Genomic DNA, 21,655 nt, shown 5'->3' on the forward strand with positions numbered 1-21,655 from the left:
GAATCCATTTGACTTTAGAACTTTAGCTGCTTGTAATAATCACCTGTCACAATGTGAAAGCTAACAGAATGTTCTTATGCTTTGTTACAGGTGTGTGACTTCCCGGAGGAGCAGCTCCTGGTAGCTGTGTTCCCAGGAGTTCCAACAGCTGCTGAGCTCTTCCTTTTACCTCACAAGAACCAATCAGAGGGCAAGAAAAAGAGTGAGGAGGAGCTAGAGCAGGTATGGTGGACTATGACTGGATCCTATATGACAAATGGTTGAAGTCTTATCAAACCGGATTACTCTGACTGAAAAACACCATGTTCTATGTGATTCACAGGTGTCTGATATTATTGTGAGCGCACTGAACCAAAATCTGGTGGAGTTTGAGCTGAAGCCTGGTGTAAGGGTGATAGTGTACAACACACAGTTAACACTGGGTAAGAACCATTTTTCCTCTTACTGCTGTCAATACTGCCATTAAGCCATCAAGCATAATATTAACTTGCAGGGGCTATTTAATTATGCCCTAGAATTTTCTATTTTTCATTTTGAAGTGCCAAGAAACACAGTGTAATAAGTGTTTTGACAACAAATATTTTTCTTTGGTCAGCCAATTAAAATTCCTGTCAGTCTGCCTCCATCGCAGGCAAAAGAACACAGAGAAGTATAGGAGGGGTTTGATTTTAAGTGGAGCTCCTTGAGATGAGGGATCTTTTATGCCTGCCATCAAAACCTGAACATCTGTTCTATTTCTTTTACAGCCATTCAACCACAAAATGAGTGCTACACTGAGTATAATTATGTTGATTATTTAGTCCTTGAGAAAGAACACTGTAGAATTTAAGGGCAGAAGCAGAAATTTTAAATTGCTTGACGAATCAACATCGCTGTTTGGTTTCAATTGCTGGAAATGGGAAAGCGCACTGACATTTGAGACCTTCACATTCACTCTTGCCAAGAAACAAATTGGTGCTACAAGTAGAAGTATTGAATCAGTGCTGAATTCATGGATTGTAAATGACATGGCTGGTCTTGATAGTCATCAGTAAGTCCTGGTGTCTCACTGCTGGACAGATCTTACATTCATTGCTTGGCTTTTTTTCATTAAGCACACTGTCTCTAGAGACCGTCCTCCATGAGTTGTCTGCAGCTCAAAGTACTAGGTGTTAACTGCCTGGCAAGCTCAGTGATGTTCTGTGGTGTGCTGCACTTTAATATCATTGAAGGTGTACCCAGCTGGATCGCAAGGAAAAGGTCTAAAAAGCCTTCAAGCCGCTTGGAAAAAGGTCAGCAGCATATGCACCTCCATCTCTGAGCCAGAGGGCTCAAGAGTTGAAGCGGAAATGGCGGAAAATGCAATGGGATTTTCCTACAATGACAGTCATTAGTGCACTCTTCAAAATAATAAGAAGAATTTAAGGTGGATGCTTTGTGAGCAAAAGCATGTACTGTGAGATTAATCATAGTAAGTTCTCGTTTGGTTGGCTTGTTCTTTGAAATAAATCTGTGAAAGTGCATTTAACCATTTCAAATCCATCTGAAATATACGAATTACCTGTTGCTCTCAACAGAAAGCAATTTCATGCTGCTGCAATTTATGACATTTACATTACAATACTTTGTTTCGGTGTCTAAGATGCAACTTTAAATATGAAATACAAAGAAGTTAAATCACTTATTTTTAAAGAGAAAATAAATTAAATAAATAAAAATTTGATTCAATAGCTAAAACTGGCAGCGGACTTGATTTTTAATTCATTTTTATTTAAATATAGCACTGTATATTATTTATTTTTTTAAAAATGGGGGCCAATACATTAGAACCACCTCTTAATATAATGCACTCCAAGATGACGCCACTGAAGCAAAACACATAGTGGAAATTTCACTTCTGTGGCAGTTTCAACTTAAAAACTTCATAACAGTAGAATTCATCCCAGAGTTGCTATGTTGGATTGGATTAGATTGTATAGGTGAACTTAGCAAAGTGGCCAGTAAGTGCAAAGTCACAGTATTGTCACAAAAACTCAAATTTACTGGATTAAAGTTGTACCAACAGCAGTTTGGTTCTAAAACTCCTGTCATTTGTGACATAACTGGTTGCCGCAACAGCAAAAGCAGTAGTTTCACACTGTCTTTTGTGACCCATCAAACCACCAAAGCCTCAAAACCCTGTCCCAAGTCTCAAGTGAAGTCCAAACTTTTTTTTAACTTAAAATCAAGTTAATATGTTCGACCAACAAACAACTAGAATTTTTGCTTTCAGAGCTAAAGTAAATGAGTACACATAAGAAATAATGTATAATTTCTATTTTACATTAACATCTTACTTTATTTTATAATTATTTATTTTATTTTTTACTTTTACTTTACTTTTCATTTTACTCATTTACTTTAATTAATTAACCCGACCAAATTAACCTAACTTCATCACACTCTCTGTTTTACATTCAATATTCATACTCATGCATAGCGAAGATGTACTGTTAATTAGGATATCTTATTATTTTAAATTTAACAAGCAAGTCACACATCTTCATTCCAGAAAACAACTTCAATAACTGCAACATGCAACACTGCAACTTATTCTAACATTTGTTCTTAGTAATTGTTTTTTAAACATACACACTTTTCGCACAGTTTTCTCTAACTGTGAACAGCTTTTGTTTCCTGTTTAAGATGTAAATTATTTGTACTGAATGTGTAGTATTTGGAATTTTATTAAATCCAAAAAATATTAGAGCCATTTACCTATTAAATATTTCATTAGTTGGTGTCAGATAATCTGTCCTATTAACTATTTGTATGGCTTTCTTTTCCAAAATAAAAGTGGAACTTGTGTTTGGTACCAGAAAGTTAATCAAACCTTAAGTCGCGCAAAGCAAACAGATTACATTTTATCACTCTGGTATTTGTTTTGCTATAAATGAAGTGTGTAATATTTACAAACGGCCCAAGCAAGCAATGTATTTGAGGAAAAGTTATTTAACTGAATGTATTGCGATCTATTATCTATAAACGCTTTTATTGCATTTTATGAAGTCTTTAGTTTTGAATCACTTACTGAATTTGCAAATGTTCAGACATGAACATTTGCATCAAATGTAAAAAAAATAAAGATCTGATGGTCTGTCTGTATTATTTGTTGATTGAGAAGGCAGAAAAAGATATTTAGTCTGGCATTGAAACCTTATATTTTGCAAGTTAATTTATCTAACTACCAGAGGTCTGATTCCCAGATGGTTTTGCAGCTTCAAACACTGACATGACATCATGGACTGTAAGGGCAGGAGAAGCCTTCCCAACTCTTACATCTAAGTTAAATATAGTCTACACTGTGACACTAAAGTGGTAATTTTAACATTATTTTTGATTGTTACAGATATCATCAAATAGCAGACAGCTGCCAGTGTGTTTTGGATCAACACGTTCTAATCTCACAGCATCAGATATTGACGCTTCTTAAGGCCTAAATTTGTTTCACTTTGTACGTCCCTTGGTGTGACACCACAGGAGGCGTTACTATTGGACACTCCAGGAGCTCCACTATTTCATGCCCTAAGAACAATTACATCCGGTATTGAACACTCTAAGACCATCAACTTTTGCCTTGTTGCACCATCCACCTCCCTATGAGACTTTTTCTCGTCAAGCATAGTCACGAATGGGTACCTTAAGTGCCAGCATGTAAACCAGAAGGTCTTGACAAAGCGACGCTTTTTAACGCCTCGGGAATGAGAACGGGCTTTTGGTAGCCTAATAAAATACTTCATATTGAGGTTTCAACCGTCCTAGCCATCTGGTAAAGGTATTAATACTCCAGACTTTATGGATGTTGTGTGTGAACTGTTGGTGTTTTTGATTTTGGTAAAGTTGACCACAGATCATGTTTTGGAAAGCTGCTGCTTTTGATCTCAACTCAAGGCAAATTGTAACCTATTGATGTTATATACAAATATATTTATGATAGAATCTTTCCAATGTTTTAGAGTTTTTCACTTCCTGCTGCTGATGTTGCTACTTCAAAAATACCATCATATTCAGGTCAATGTGATGATTAACATAGTTTTGCTGTGAAATTAAAGCCAAATGCTGCAGTTCAAGTTTTGCCAGTAGTTATATTAAGAGTTCAATGCATAGTGTTCAATGTTTTTACAGGGTTTCCCACAACTTGACATTACTTCACTTTATTGCACTTTTTATCCCTCAGTTATTTTTTGGGACCATTCCTTTACATCAGCATATTAATGTGCAGCATTTTGCCAAATGGCTTGTCTTTATCAGCTGTCCCTACAGGTTCATGCAGAAGTTCAAATGAACAAATAGACAAAAACATGAAAACACATTAACATAATCTTTGCTATCTCACTTCTGCTCCCACAGCACCCTTGGTGGACTCCAATCCCAGACACAGTAGCTCAGCCATGCTGATGCTCTTATCAGTGGTATTCCTGGGCCTAGCAGTGTTCCTCATCTACAAATTCAAGAGGTACCAATCTAAACGATTACCTTCACCTGCTGCACACACAGTACAATCATAGAACCCAGCTAACTTGTGATCTATCTACTGTATTACCATATGTTCCATTATTGATGATGCAGTCTGGGCCAATCAATTATAGCTGTGTTGGGAATTTTGATTTAAAAGTCTCCCTTGAGGTTCAAGACATACTTCTAGCAGAATTCCAATGCCCGCAATCAGTAATAAAAGGACTGGAAAATGACAATTAAACGGTTTAATATGCGGCTGCTGTGCCCCGTCTTATATTTGCTGAATAAATTATTCATACTCGAAATTATTCTCTTGAAAAGTATTAGGGAAATGGAAAATCTGTCATCAATTATGGATATGAAATAGTTCCCATTAGTCTAAAGAGGATGCATTTTTTTTCAAGAAATCTCACAGTTGACAAAGCAGAGCAATTAATAACCAAAATGAATAGTAATTGGAAATAAATTGGATGGTACTAAATAAATATTAGCGGATGTAAATGTAGATTGGAAACAATACTTATGTGACTGCAATTTCCGTATAAATTAGTTTTTCAGATATGATTATGGTCAAGAAAATGTTTAAAGTTGGGATGTCAGCACAAATCAACAGAATTACTTTCTTTAAGGTTAATTCTGTGATGCGTTAAAGTTTATAGGAATAACTTCAAGATGACAAAATAGTTATAGTGTCACAAGAAACAAACAATGGTTTATCTAACATTGCTCTGAGGCTCACTCTTCTTTTTGCAAATCTTTTTTAAAGAAAAATACCTTGGATCAACATATATGCTGAGGTGAACCAGGAGAAGGAGCAGGAGATGATCGGCTCGGTGGGCCAGGGTGACAGCACGCCTAAAATCACGCTGAGCGAGTTCTCCACATCCAAAGAACTCATGGAGAAGGAACTGGATGCCAGGGTCAAAAGTAAGGAAATGTCTTTCTAATTCAGGCTATAGATATACCTTAGCTACTGAATCTGAATTATTTTTCAATGGAGAATTGTCGGTTTCCTTTTAGCATCATTTAATTAGTCAGAGGAGGAACCGAGAGTAGAGACAGTCCTGGAAAGAGGTTTAATATAGTGAAGAATAGATTCCAGTGGAGCATGCAGTATTGAGAACAATGAATAATTAACATGTTTAGACATGCAGCCTTGGGGGTTATTAGGCCACCAGGATCACAGAGCCAGCAGCCTTGATGGCTCGACTGCTTGGTCACAAAATGACGTATTTAAATGATGACGTTTTTTTCCTCAAAACTACCACTAAAGCAACAGGTTGTCAAAAGCAAATTGTGCATAAGGTCTGACTAAGCAGCATTCAGCCGACTGTTTAGCTGGTATCCTTGGGTCCATTTAATCCTGAGATGGTTTACAAGACGGATGAAGCTTCTGTAGTGTAAGTTTTAGGGAACTTGCTGATTCTGAGCAGAAATATGTGTTACACAATAGTGGATGCCCTCCACTACCAAGACCATCAATATTCTGATATATTTGCAGCTTAATATTTTTATTCACCACGATGCCCATTATTACCTTTTGTATGCAGCCTGTAATCCCCCACATTTGATTCAGTCTGTTATAAAACCATATAGCAGCTTGACTTGAGGGTGGCACAGGAGGTAATGGCTGATATAGAATAAGAATATATAGTAGTAAATGTCAACCACAGTGCTGTACTCAGAAGACAAAAATGCTGTAATGGAAGCTAATTTAAAATTGTAATTAGGGGTGTAATGATTCAGCCAAATCAGGATTCTGTTGGATACACAATGCTCGGCTCACAGTTTGATCCAATCACAACACAGTTATGTATGTTAACATGCTGACATTTTTCAGGCGGTTTAGACTTTTGACACTGTTTAATTCAAATATTGCAGCGTTTGAAGAATAAAAGTCACCATGTTCCACTAACTGTTAAAAATGTGGCTGTTAACATTTATGTAGCTTTTAAGGAGCGTTGACAACAACTGTGACATTAGCATGTTAGTGCTGTCAGCTGGCATCGAACTGAACCAAAGTGCATGGCAACAGAGCTTGCAAGTAGTCCTTGTTCAATCTTTTTGTTTTTTGACCTCATGCTGAAAATCCAAAATGCTGCCACAAAACAGATTTTAAGTCCGATAGAGCTTCTTAAGTTCCACCTACTACTTTGTTGAAAAGTTAGTGAAAGGCAGGAACTATAAGCCAAATTTGTTGACTGAGCTGACTCCGCTTTACTTATTACCAATCACCTTTTCACATGCCTGATGTTCCAACTGATGTCAGTCTCCTGCCATTCTGCTCTGAGAAATTTAAAGCTCTGCTAGTGTAGATGTTTGGAAAAACTGTAGCTTTATTTCGAATTTAGTTTTGCGTTTTTTCCCCTTTTTCATATGTAATTCAGCATTTTGTCCATTTTTACCCAGGTACTGTAAAACATGTACAGTAGCTTAAGCTATCACTATCGTGAGACCTGAATTCAGTACCCTCACTGCTAATTCACCTAGCTCTAAAAGATAATCACAAGTAAATTACTTGTAATAACAATTACAAAAGTAAGTAGCAGAAAATGGTCAAGGAGTTTACAAAAACAAAGGTTACAGTAAAATAATGAAAATTACATTGGTGCAAAAGTTTACATCCCTCTTGATTAATAAAAATAACTTTAATGTCTGGTGGCAATATTACTAGCTGAGTGTGCATTGTTTGTTTTACTCTTTAACATTTAATAAGACAAAGATGCAAACTTTTGCATCCAACTGTATCAGAGCAAAGCATACGTGCAACATGGCTAATTAATTTTCTTTAGTAATCATTTAATTAATCATTGAAAAGTAATTGTTACCCAAACAAGAAAGTTTCCCTAACATCTAGCTTCTGTTCTTGAAATAACATTAACAATATGATAAGCTTCAAATGTATTATTATTATTATTATTATTATTATTATTATTATTATTATTATTATTATGATTATTAATGTATTTAACACATTTTGTTTCCTGATATTTGATTAAAGAAACCATTAGTAGTCTTACAAGGCATATTACATTGAAGTATTATTTTAGTATTTAGTACTCTCTCTTCATAAATTCAGAATCACTGGATACTAAATTTCCAATATTGCAGCACTATTATATTATCTGACTGGTAAAAGCCTCTTTTAAATTAAACTTCATCAGTTTCTCATACACTTTACATTTCTGCTTTAAAACTGTAGCTCAATCAAAAGAAACTATTGACATCATCAGGTTTATTTTTTCTGACAGATCATATATTGGACAATATTGGGTGCTTAATATAATTGTTAACTGACCTTTACACTATGAACTAGTTGAGCAGTCATGAACGGATTATGACAAAATGAGCTCCTTAATTTTGCAGTTTATGTTTTGCATCTGTTTTTGCATATTTTAGGCTTGTTTTAGGTCATTTTGGACATTTTATGTTGCCTTTGGGAACATTTTCCCCCTTTATGGTCATTTAGTGTATTATAATTAAAAATTTCAAAGAAGAAATATGAATAGTGGATTTATATCTGGGCTACAGCCCATGTACCTCTCACCTATGGATTGATCACTAAATGGATCTACTGACTTATTCTACTACTACTTAGGCTTATTTAATGATCTGTCCGTGGGAGTAGCTATTTAATTTGTACTTCAGCTTTTGTCCATTTATAGCTAAGAAATTATGAAAAACACTATTGTGCATGTGCCTATTCATTTATTTAAAAGGTATCATAATAAAAAGGACAAATAATGGGCCACTTTCTAATTCCTTACTGTGTACCATCATCATAGCCCTTTATTAAACAGCACATTGGGAATTCAGTAATTAACAGGAGGTGTCAATGTCAAAGAAGTTATTTGTTTTAAAGGCTTTGAAGAAACGATGCTCAACTAACCACCTTTGTTCTCCACTTGTTTCTTCTTCTTTTGTTTTATTTATTTCTGCTCAGGGGGAGTTGGAAACGCCTGCGAGAGCACAAGGGAGATTCCAAACTGTACTAGTGTGTAAAGCCGGAGAACACAACAGTTTATGTACAGAGCGTATTAAAGTGTCTGGGGAGGGTGTGTGTGTGGGGGGGGGGGGGTTTCTCTTTTTCTGTTTTGTAATTCCCAACACAACTGATGTTAATAGTTTTCTAAGGGACCTCATTTATAAAGACTTGCATGGATGTGTCGTTCAACAACATCCATGCAGCAAATGTCAATTTACTCAATGAGATTGTTGTAACTACTGGCAAAACGTATTCAGTTTTGTGGATGTATAAGCTACATGACATTCATTTGCAGAGTGAAATATCTTTTGTGGAAACCTACGAAGAGTTATGTAAGATTTCCTAAGGAGTTTGCTTTGAAAATCATTTCTGCATACAGTATATATAGACTAATGTCTGAGTCTTCAAACAGGGAATATTATTGAAATGTACAATATTATCATCTGTTCTGTTAAATGTATATACTATTACTATTACTTTCTACATGCTCGTAGTCTGAGTACCGCGGTAACAGCAGAAGATCTAACTATGGTCTGTTTTTGAAAGTGTGTTAAAAAGTCAAACATTACTTAAAGAAATCAAATTTGTTTTTCTAAAAGGTCCTTGACTTGTGCATGTTCTTATTGAGGACACATTTTCTGTGTTGTAGATAAGTGTTGTAAATAGTTATTTTCTAATCATTCATAAAAAAAAAAGAAAAAAAAAAGAGCCCAATCGATTTTGCGTGAGCTTCTGTTCTGCTCTTAGTTTTCCATTTTCTGTTGGGCAATATGTATCTAATAGAAAGACTTTATCTGTAAATGCAGGTAGAACCGTATTGGCATATTACAGATTTAACTTCCCTCCATTTCCCGGGAAATGAAAAGGATCAATTTGAACATGGTCATGTTCAGAATGTTTATATTTTCCTTAGACATATATACAGTAGATATTCAGACATTTTTACATAGCTGACGAACCCTCTGGTATCACTGCATTACAGTTTCCATTTGAGTCGCCATTGGGGATACCAGTGATCAAACTCCCAACATTCACATCTTGGGATCCATCCAAAACATTAAATGTGACATAAGTTATATTGCCAATTATTTTCAAAATACCAGTTGGTTCTGATTTCACTGATGATTTTATCTGCTTAAATTTGTATCCTTTATCCCTATTGTTACTCACATTATTAGCATGTCTCTATGACAGTTGTTCTCATTCAGTCCACAACTTTACCTAAATGATCTCAACAACTGGAGGGAGTCTGCCATGCATGGTGCCAATGATGAGTCCAAATGATTCAGACGACTTTCCATCAACAGCAGTCCACCTTGAGGTTGACATTAGTGATTTTAGATTAAATGTACTGACAGCTACTGGATGGGTTGTTATGAAGTTTGGCACAGACATACAGCATGACCCCCTTGGTATGAAGTCTTAAGACTATGGTGATCTCCTGTATTTTCATCGAGCACCATTATCATCATTACCATATCAAGATACATCTCGTCTCATCTTTTGTTTCCCATCAGCCTTATGCACTCTGAGGCTGTGTTCACATTACAGGCCTTAATGCTTGATTTTTAAAAATCACATCTGATCTTTGTGTGTTGACTGTTCACATTACATTCAGACTTAGAAATGACAATCATATGCAGAGACTTAAGAAAAAACTGAGCCACAAACAAACATCTGTCCATAGATATTTTTTAAAACTATCAACTATACACTATATAATAGGCTTTGTGTGTAATATTTAAAAAAAGAAGAAGAAGAAAAAGAATCATCAGCTGCATTGTCAGAGAACTGATATGAATAAGATGGATGAAGACATTGGAAAGTGGCCCACATTAGATTTGTTCAGTCTTTAGTGAAATAAACTGGATCATAAGAACTTAAGGGCAGATTAAAGCCACTTTGGCAGGAAATGTGAAAGTTTGGTGTTAATTTAGATATTTAGACATTTGTCAGATGATTTTATCCATGATTTTATCCAAAATCCAAAGATTTTATCCAAATTTCTACTTTTATCCAAGTAGAAAATATCAAAGAAAAGTGCGACCAGAAGTAGTCCTTCTGTTTTATGAGATACAAGCGTGAGTTGGCAAAAAAAAGCTTTATTTTTTTATTTTTAGATTTAAGAGTGAGAGATTTGGAGTGAGATTGATGAACGCGCAAAGTTTTTGCTTGGTGTCTGCAGTGTGTTGCTGGGACCACCAGACGTTGTTCGTTGGCAGAGCGCAGCAGACAGGAAGGATTGTAGACCTGAATGAGGGAGTTGAGATGAGCAGGATCTGTTGAGTTGATCACCCTGAGGGCAAGAGACAGAGCTTTGAACTTAATGCGAGCAGGTACAGGAAGCCAGTGTAGCGATCTGAAGAGTGGTGTGACATGGGTCCTTTTTGGCCGATTAAAATAGGCATGCTGCTGCATTTTGGATCATCTGCAAGGGGTTGATTGTGCATGCTGGTAACCGTAACAACAGGGCATTGCAGTAATTGAGATGAGATATGACCAGTGCCAGCAAAATGAGTTGGGTTGTATATTTCGTGAGGTAGGGTCTGATCTTTCTTATGTTGTAGAGGGGAAATATTGCATGCTCTAGAGACTGAGGAGATGTGGTCAATAAAGCTGAGTTGATCGTTGATGACTCTGGTTAACTTAGTGGGGACCAACACTGCAGATCCAGTGTTAATGCTGATTTTGTGTTGTGTCGAAGGTCTGGCTTGGAAGAGGCAGGAAGAGCTGTGTGTATTCACCATAGCAGTCTCGGGGAAAAGCCTTGTGAGTGAATGATAGAACCCGGGGATGTAATATGGGTGGAGAAAAAGGACAGGAGCTAAAACTGAGCCCTGTGGTACACCTGTAAGAGGCTATGGTAGTTAGAAACATGCCCTCACGCCAGGATACCTTGAAGGTTCGACCAAATAAGTAAGACTGAACAAATAAACAATATACTTGTTCATTTACAGCATATTTGTGAGTGTGTTCGAATGTTAACATCAGTAAAACCGCCACCGTGTGTAAAATGCAGCCTCATAATGCAGCAGACATTCGCTGTTGCTTTCTTTTATTGAAATGACAAACACCATAAACTGATGTTATGCCTAAATTAATACCAAGGTAAAACCATACTTTTGGCAAATGGTTATAGCTGAGATTGTGAGGGAAATGTGTGTAACAATGCATTTAGATTCTGGGTTGATTGTGTGGTGTAGATCTACACTTTTACTGTTTGCATTACATCAGTTTCACTTGTCCCAGTCAGCATAATATTTATACTGCTCTTCATGTCATTGTCAGATCATTGGAGATGGTGTGACAAAATGTGAATCTAAATGGAGTGCTCTTAAATTCACCTGAGCTGGGACATTGTGTAAACTAAAGAAAAATGCAATGGAATGAATTGCAAATCATTTGAAATTTGAAATTTTTTAATTTAAATAGTAGACAAAAAGTACTAATGTTGAAACCAAGAAATGTGATTGTTTTTTTTTTTTTACTTGCCCATTTGGAATTTTGTGCCGTAAAAAGTTGTATAATGATGTGAGGTGAAGCAGAACACTGTCCTGTGATCCTGTGTTAAGAGGAAACAACACGAGGAGATAGACCATCTGATTTGTTATCAGTTCAAAGTTCAAAATCCAGCATGGTACTTTAATGCACACGCCATTAGGTTCAGTAACTTCACATCTGTGAAAGCACAATTATTTCTCATTAAATAACAAAACATATAGATTTTGGAGCAACATATGCTGTCATCCAGATATTTTTCAGGAAGGACCTTTTTAGGTCGAGTAGTAATACTGAGACTAGTGCTGTCAAATCAAGTTCAAACTGAGCAAGTACTAAAAACAACAATAGTTTTCAAATAATTTGCAAATCATAGCATTCAATTCATTTACATTTTACACAGTGTCCCAACTTTTCTGAAAATGGGGTTTGTATGTAATATTGCTATTTTGTAGCACTGCTTATATCCGATACCCAATATCATAGAACCTATAAGGTTTGTTCAGTGGCTGTTACCCTTTTTGTCTCTTTTTTTTTTTTTTTTTTTTTTAAGATAACAAAATTACAGTCATTTGGTGAGAATCCATTTAGTGGAGTGTTTCTTACTTTGTCTTTGCTCAGGGTTTTGGGGGCGTCTGCTCAAGAGTGTTTGATTTTGTCAATTCTCACAGAGCTTCAAAAATATTGACCCAGTCTGCTCCTTCTGTCATGGTCTTTCTGAGGCTAATTTAGTATTTTAAACATTTACATTCACATGACAAAACCAGATTATTGTTACGAGATATAAAGACTGAAACTATTTGCATTTTTTTAACATTTCGCTGTACAAACCGTGGTACTGAGGTGGGTTTATGTCTCTTTCTCCTGGCACCATCAGGCGTCTTCCACAACTCAAAACAGGACTCACTACATTTAATTTAGTTTCAAATGAGGGAAATACCATACTCCCAGCATGCAACCTTCAACCAGTGGTGAGTTCTTTAGTCCTGCAGAAGTGAAGTGTCCTCGAGCTGACTCCCGTCGGCCTCAGAGCATCCAGCATGACGAGAATTAGAGAAAGATGCACAGCTGAGTGGAGGATGCCCCATGCCGAGCTCAAGTAAACAGCAGGAGGAGAAGTGAGAGGGGCAGGGGAACACTGCTCAAAGTCATAGGCTGTCACATCGCATATGCATTACCTCAAACACAGCGTCCTCATCTCAAACCAACAGCCAAGCCAGTTTCTGCATTAAGAGCACACACACAAACACTGAACAAAGATAGCTTCACGGCTTTGTTGTATTCACCACAAGTCATAACCAAAGGGATGTTTGCTTGGCTGGATTTTGTTTGGGTGAGGGACTATGATGGTGTCGCTTGGTTGTGATTTTTATTAGACACACAGGATTAGGAGGAATGAAAAGAAGATGGTGCTTCCTGCATGTCTGGCCATGCTTTCCTCTTTTCCTCGTCCCTTCGTTATGGGTCCTTTGAAAGCTTGAAGAATATGTGACGACTTGGTTCATAACCAGGACATAATGCTTTGTAACAGCTGCAGCCAACTAAGATTCTGGAATTCATTTAAAGCCTGTAAAAGACAATAAAGAACAGCCACTAAAAATGTTGGAGCTGTCACTAGTAAAACAAAAACTTGTGCTTTGGCTAATTTCTTGATGTTTATTTCCTAATTTTTCATTTTGATCACTGGAAATTCCTGTCTCATCCAAAACCTTAAAAGCCCCATAATACAGGTCCAGTTCTCGGGTGGATTCCATACTGAGAAGAGAAAAAAACAACAAAAAACCCTACATTCTTGCATTTGTGATATTTCAGAAGGAAAGAGGCATTGTGATGTTCGTCAGTGCACAAAAATCTACAATGCATGCATCATCAGTAATGTTCTGCTTCATCTTTATTTCGATATTTCTACAGTAAAGAAACTGTCATTTTGAAATTGTTTCAAATAAATGTATTTTTGTACACATTTGCTCTCTGGGTGATGACATTTTCTGTGAGCTGAAGAATGCAAAGATGATGATGTTCGCTGCAAATTACTCTGTTCCTCTGATGACTCAATGTACCAGTTCCAATCTTAGGCAAACAGAGATCAGAAAGCTATCGGCTGTGCTCCTCTTCTCAAACTATTTGGTGTAACCGAAACACCACCACAGTCAGTTCTTAGATGTGCATTGCTATGGATACACAGAAAATGTGGCTAAAACATTACCTGCTAGTGTGTGTGTGTATTAACTTAGTGAAGAGCCTGTGCACAAGTTGTGCTCCATTCATGCCCTGTCAGCAGTACTTTTGTTGTATTTTCTATCTGGAGCAGTTTGGTAACAAACTTTGTATTTTTTTTTAAATTAGCTGAATTCATTAGCATTTGCATATTTGGTTATTGTGCTTCACTTTGTGGTCTTAAGTGAGTGCTTTCAAAGATGAAATATGAATAGTAACTGGCCCAGATGCTTTCCGGGCCTCTTAGCCTCCTGGGCCTTAGCCCAGAAGGCCCATATACTAATGTGTTAGTGTTAATTGTGGCACCTGGTTTTGATTTAGTTACATTTTTTTTTACAAAAATATAAATAGTTTTAGGCTAGCTGTAGTCCAAAAAACTAAAAATGTTTAAGGATGAGAAAATGTATTTTGCTAGTCAAAAGACAGTTTTACTTGCTCCTATTGTCACCACTTGCATAGCCGTCTGGGCACATAAGCTTTTAAACTTCCCTGTTCAACAGCCCAGGTGAAAGTCCTCTCCCTGATGACCACTTCCTGACAGTAAGGACGCAAAAATCCAACTATAAGCAGAGTAGGAGGAGTGTTTGAAGTATGAAGGAGTGCAAATGAATTATAAAACATCTTTGAGCACAGTGTTATATTTTACACTCAACAAACACTGCCTGTCAAATCTGTGGCATTTTTTTTTTTATCAGATTTGTCAGAAAAAAGTGTGGATGCTCTCAAATTGATCTATGTGCAGGTATTAAAACATATTAAAATAAGTTCATGCCCAGTAAACCAACAATGAGTTTATATTTGGCTTTTCTTCCATAGTTAGAGTGATTGACTCTCATTTTCAATCTAAATTAGCAAACAAACAACAGCTTTCCTTAGAAATCCATCAGTCTATACTTGTCTTGAGAAAAGAAGCTTATTCTCTACGAGATATAGCCAAGAAATTAAAGATTTAAAGGTAATGAATGTACATTATAGTCTCCAGAGTTATGATGCAATTGGGGTGGCTGTAGCTCAGTTGGTAAGGCAATTGACCATGGACCACAGGGTCAGTGGTTCAATCCCCACTCCTGGCTACAAGTCGAAGTGTCCTTGGGCAAGACACTGAACCCCAAGTTGCTAACCCGGTGGGTCAGGTGAGCACCTTGCATGGCAGACACCGCCATCGGTGTGTGAATGGGTAATATATATAGCGCTTTGGATAAAAGCGCTATATAAGTGACTATTTACCATTTAGGACAGGTGGAAGGTCAAAGTGCCCAATCTACCCAAAAGGCTAAGTACTTACTAGCGTCCTTCAACAACAGATGCCTCACTGCTCCAGTATTGGCTGCATCATTAAATAAAACAAGAGAGAAACTAGTGTGGACAGAAGCTGTGTGCAGATTTCTCAGATCAGCCGGCCTCATGGGCAGAGTTGATAAGAAAAAAAATGACTAAGGTTTGCAAACCAGAAGAAATGCAGTGAGCCACAATGTGTAAACTGTGGACTTTAGATGACTGCAAAAAAAGCCTTGTGGACTGATCAATCACATTTTGAGCTGTCAGATGCAGTGTTCGTGAAAAGATGATAAGTGGCTGCCTAACACCATCAGTGAACCACGGAGGTGGAAACACGAGGATCTGGGGATGCTTGGAGTATTAGGACATGTGCAAGACACCCTCTATTAGCATTGATAGCACTTCATACTGAAGAAGCATGTCATTCCCTCTTGACCAAAACAAAATTTGGGGACAAAAAAAAAAACATTTCAGCAAGACAGTGATCCCAACTTTCTACAGTAGTTATTGCTGCAAAGGGCAGATTTTCTTTAAAGTAAAGTTTAACATGAAGCTTTTGACCTGAATTGACCCTTAGTCTGTGTGTGTGTGTGTGTGTGTGTAGATAGATAGATAGATAGATGAATAGATAGAAGCTGGATTCACTTGAAAGGAGAAGCTGTTGTGCTGGATATTTTTCAGTTATTTTAATAATTTCTTGCATTGCGTTTTTAAATGATCCTCAGAGGATTAATGCAACAGCTAAAGCAGCTAAACCAACTTTGGATCCAGAGATATTTTAGGCAATGGAGTAAACTGTTTTCCTGAGACATGAGTCGCAGCTTGGGATTCTACAGATGCTGCATGTTATTAAATAAGTCCTTGCATCAGGAAGCCTTCTTCATGTCCATTCGTTCCTACTTCACACAATCCTCTAATTTTTTTTGTTTGTTTTTTTGTGGTGTTGTTGTTCGTGAAAAATGTAAAACATTTCATCTTCGTTTTTCTTTTCAAAGTCTTATCTTTGTCACGAAATTTGGTCATGAACAAATATTTGTTTTCATATTTTTTAACCCTGGAAATATTTATTGCAATGCAGAACACAATTTCTTAAGCATTGTTGTAGCTATATTTTATTATAGACAAAGAAAAATTAAGCAAATATGACTGTGGGTTTGTTGCTACTGATAAACACAAAAGTGAAACCAAATGAATGCACATTTTGGAACTACAGTATAAACTCGCAAATTTCCTACTATCAGAGCACCACAGAATAGGATGGTTACAGCCTTTTGCACACTATCCATCTGAGGAGACAACAGTTGCCATGTGCAAGAACTTTGCACTACACTACAATACATCTATATCACATCCATCCCCCTAAAATATTAGTGTTTACTTGTGGATATTTTTTAGCAGCTAAATGCTATAAAACCTGGCTAAAAACTCAGCAGTGAGAAGTTAAAACAGAAGATTCCTCATTTTCTGAGAAAATCACCAATTAAAAATTTCAGTGTTCAAGTTTAACAGGGAAATTGACAGATATGTTTTTTTCTGGCTCTGGTACAGGAAGTTTAAGTTGGCATTTGTAATCCTACCATCACTCTCTGATTTTTTTCACCAATGGGATGTGTTACTTTCCACCAGCTGATATGGAGGAGTTTAGCTCCTGGTTTCACTCCTGGCAGTCAGCACTACTAAGAGTCTTGAATGACATCCCCCTGGCAACTGATGCTGGTGATTTTAGGATTCTTGTTCTGGTGGATCTGGCTGCTGCTTTTGATACAGTAGACCACGATATTTTATTAACCTGGGTAAAACACCTGATGGGAATACACGGCATTGCTCTGAAATGGTTTAGGTCCTGTTTATCTGACAAAACCCTGTCCATGAGCCTTGCGGGTTCTGAATCTTCTTCGGCTCCTCTGTTATATGGCTTTCCCCAAGGCTCAATTTTGGGGCCTCTCCTTTACCTACTTCCCCTGGGTTCCATCCTCAGAAAGTACGGTATTCTTTTCATTGTTATTTCATTGTTAAGATGATGACAGCCAGATCTATATGCCGCTATTATGTTTTCTCTATTAATTCACTTCTGTCATGCCTTGATGACATTAAGAACTGATTGGCCTTAAGCTTTTTAAAGTTTGATGAAAACAAAACAAAAGTGATGAGGTTCCGTCCAAATTTCTCTGGAAAACCCTCCCTGGTTGACTTAGGCCTGTATGAGAAGCCGACAGTTTCAAATCTGGGCTTTAAGATGGACTGTGATTTTACATTGGCCGCCAAATTGTTGCAGTTGTGAAGTCTAGTTTTTTTCCTCCTTAGACAGCAGCAAAAAGTAAAGCCCTTTCTTGCACGGCAGCATTTTGAAACAGTAATCCATGCCTTTATCACTTTTTGGCTGGATTACTGCAACCCCCTGTATTCTCGAGTTTTCCAGTCTTCCCTTGCACTTCTCCAATTGGTTCAGAATGCTGCTGCTCGTCTCATGGTGGGAGCGCGGAAGAGGGAGCACATAAGTCCTATTCTGGCATCTCTCCACTTTCACTTTGACAGTTCACTTTAAGATCTTTTTATTTCATTTTAAATCTTCAAACATTCTGGCGCCCCATTACCTTGCTGAGCTGCTTTTTCCCTCCAAGCCTTCCAGGCCCCTCAGGTCAGCTGATCAGCTTCTCCTGGAAATACGGAGGTCCAAGCGGAAGCTCAGAGGGGACAGAGCCTTTTCTGCTGCTGCACCTAAATTATGGAATGCCCTACCTCTGCACATTAGGTAGGCCCCTTCATTGTCCATTTTTAAAACTATTCTGGAAACCCATTTTTATTCCTTGGCTTTCAACCCAGCATGATAACGTATTCCTGTTCTCTTGTTTAATTGTTGTATTTATTATCATTTTTATGTATTGTTTTAAGTTTTGTTTTGAAGTCTTTGTGTTGTTGTTTGACTATGTCCAGCACTTTAAAACAACCACAGCTGACCAAAGTACTCTACAAATAAAGTTGAGTTGAGTATTCTAGCTGTTCAGCAACAAATAAAAAAGTCAGTAACTTTCTGGTTTCCTTGGTAATTACTGGTCACGGAAACTGAAAAAACAGTACTAACATCAACCTAAACATGACTTTAAAAATCATCATTCATTTTATTACTCAAACAAGCAGCATAATCAGACACGCTACACATGTGATCAAACTATTTGTGACGCACCGGAAAAAAATCTATACTCAGGACTTTACTGCTGTCATCCAGTCACTGTAGTCGAAAGTTTAAAGGTCAGATTTAGACTATGACAGTGGGCAAGATGGAACCATTACAGCAATTATTGACTGGGACTTTAATTGTCACTACAGTGATGGTACGACTTAGCCGTATGACAGTCAAATCCATGCTAGCGTCTTTTGACCCTGACAAGTAACATCTTTAATTTGATGGCTCTTACACAAGAGTCCTGCATGCAAATGTCCAGTCGGCCGAGATCAAAGTGATTGGAAGCGAGTTATCTTGTTGTGCTAGATGAAAGACTTTTCTTCCGAGAGAAGACAGCATTGTCATCTCCGATTCGCCAGCCCCTGTTCTCCTTGCTTCCACCCACCCTCATGGGATTGCTTTCACTAGAGTATGAAAATACCCTGTCACTTAATAAAAGCCTCCCTCAATTACAGTTTATTTCACTTTTTTTGCTGATTTCTCTGGCTCTGGCAGATGAGACTTGGACATGAAATGGAATTATTGGAGTTATCAATGCCACATGGCTAAGCTGGCGCAAACAAAAGTCATTTGTCTTTATTCACCGGGGAAGTCTGAGAGCAGTCTCATTATACTGTGGCTTGAATTAATCTTGGGCCCCTGTCTCTCCCTTTCACCTTGGGAGCCTGATACGATATATTACAGGCCTCTTAGAATCCCAAACACATACTCTAACCCTTGGTGCAGGTTACTGATAGACTTTGCATGTCAGGTGGAGGACACAACAATGGGGTGCAGGCTTAATGTGAACAAAACTGCTAAAGGTTTGCACTATTGCTTTTCCTCCACTGTTTATATTGCAGAACAATAGAATGGAAGTCAGATTATGACAGATGACAAAGATCCTTATGAGCAATAGACTGAGATTAAATTAATAAATTCAATCAATGTAAAAAAAAATGTTGCACAGGAAGATTTTGATGTTTTCAACCTATTAAACTATACTTTTCTATTTCTATTCCTATTAGACTTAATGGTCTAGTACGTCTCTACTCTGCATGCCAGTAGGCACAGTGGGTTGTTATGTCATAGTTAGTAATACTAAACATGGATCTGGAACTTTGTTACTTTAAGGAAGACATATTGGCTAAGCACAAAAACAAAATGGTTAGAGTTAGGAAAGAGGTCATGGTTTGGGTTAAAATTACTAATTGTTGACTAGTTAAAATGACAAATTACCACACATATCAATGACATTAAATCTGTTGGTCTACTGCTAGATAATTGGTGGCCTACTGAACCATAACTATGAGTGTGATAATTACAGAAGACATTTTCCATTTCATGGCATTCAGTCAAATGAGGTGAAACATATACCCTCAAGTTTTACTGGTGATGAACAAAGGCCACCAAGTCTCTTTTCAATACCAGCCTCCTGCTCATCAAACGGAAATTGTCAGGCTTCCATCCGTTTGTGTATTTTTGATATATTTCTGAGAAATCAGCTAAAGTAAACCTGAATTTCTGTTATGCCAATATTAGATCTGCATTAAGCTGTTCATCTTAATGCACCCTATAGGCTAAAGCCTATAGGATGACGGTGCAGCGAGATGATGCAATTAAGAGCCTAGGTCAAACTTCATCTAGCAATTTTCCACCAAATAGAAGTGGTTAAGCTTCACTCAACTCTATTCATTTTGGTACCAGGTACTTTGTTTTCCACTGCAGACAAAGTGCCAGCTCAATGTAGCTGCTTGTCATAGTGATGCCGCACAACATGGAGATCGTCAATTTTAATGTGACACACACAAGAACATGCAGGATGTGGAATGATTCTCAGCATGCAGCCATTTGTCTCAACAAGGATTCAGATTCAAAGCAGTAAGACAAAAGACTGCTGAAAAACATTTAGATTTTTGGAAAAATAAATGTCTTTAGATTTCATGCAATCAGACAACTACAATGCAGTGAGAAAGCACTAGAACAATGGAAATATAACATTTGTACCTGCTTTCTGCAAAGAACGTTATAGTGTCCCCATCACTATACACGAATTCAGATGTTTGTCATGATGTCACCTTGAGTGACAAGTAAGTCATGCTTCATGTACTGCGCTGTACTGTATGTATCATGTATGATTTATTCAATATGTTTTCAGCTCTTCAGCTCTCAGTTGCATCTTATATCAATAAATCAAACTTGTTTACTGGTTTTTCCAGTTTGTTGTTCATGCAATAGTACAAGTTGTACATTTTTTTAAAGCAGACTATATTCAAAATAAGACATTAGTTGTCATAGTGAGGGACGGACTGATCATGTAAAAAGTATTTAAATCGGGAGAGGCTCACTAGGAAGATGCCTAAGAGTTATTCTCATGATTTTTCATGATAGTAGACATTATTTATTTTAGTATTTTTTCCGCAAGCTGTACATTGATATCCCCTCATGGTCTAAAGATTCTACAGTAGGTTTTTATGCACATTTTCAATTCACACCTAAAAAAAATAAAAACATTTTGAAATATTGTTAAGTGTTTACAGTTGGCTAAGAGGGCAAAGTTCATGTACAATAATAAAGTACAAAGTGTGCAAAAGTGAAATGAAAACAGACATGCATGGATCACAGCATGCACTGTGCACAAATGAGACAAAAAATAGTGGTAGGTCAACGAGAGTAATAAGGGGGTTGTAACATGCCTTAAATTATTACAGTACATCAATGTTTTGAACGTTTGTTTCACAGTTTGTGCTTTGATTGTCACTATTTTAATGATTTGAATTTGGATGGAAACCCAATTACTGATGGTGGAGGTGAAGGATTTTATGAGTAGCAGCTGAATATATGGTTATATATATATGGATGATGCACAGAGGGTTTTCTAATGAAGTCAGAGGAAGGTCCCACAGATGCGGAATCTAGAGAAGCAGAGTTGCATAAATCCTGCACTGAAATTAGTTTCCAGAAGCAAAAAAAAAAACAAAAAAAAGAAAACACTTTTACTTTTTCATGGAGACAAGATGATGGGTTCACTGTGGCAA

General features: G+C 37.1%; 1 protein-coding gene across 1 annotated transcript in view; it reads left to right on the forward strand.

The window, feature by feature from the left end:
* sorcs3a (sortilin related VPS10 domain containing receptor 3a) overlaps positions 1-13,860 on the forward strand; it is a 232,158-nt gene extending 218,298 nt beyond the window's left edge. The window contains exons 23-27 of the mRNA XM_067499167.1: positions 91-222; positions 323-422; positions 4,369-4,474; positions 5,243-5,403; positions 8,420-13,860. Of these exons, the coding sequence (XP_067355268.1) occupies positions 91-222; positions 323-422; positions 4,369-4,474; positions 5,243-5,403; positions 8,420-8,478 (558 nt within the window). The 3' untranslated portion in view covers positions 8,479-13,860. The remainder of the gene's footprint in view (positions 1-90; positions 223-322; positions 423-4,368; positions 4,475-5,242; positions 5,404-8,419) is intronic.
* The last annotated feature ends 7,795 nt before the right edge of the window (positions 13,861-21,655 follow it).

This window comes from Channa argus, chromosome 3 (assembly GCF_033026475.1).
Source record: "Channa argus isolate prfri chromosome 3, Channa argus male v1.0, whole genome shotgun sequence".
Classification (NCBI taxonomy): domain Eukaryota; kingdom Metazoa; phylum Chordata; class Actinopteri; order Anabantiformes; family Channidae; genus Channa; species Channa argus.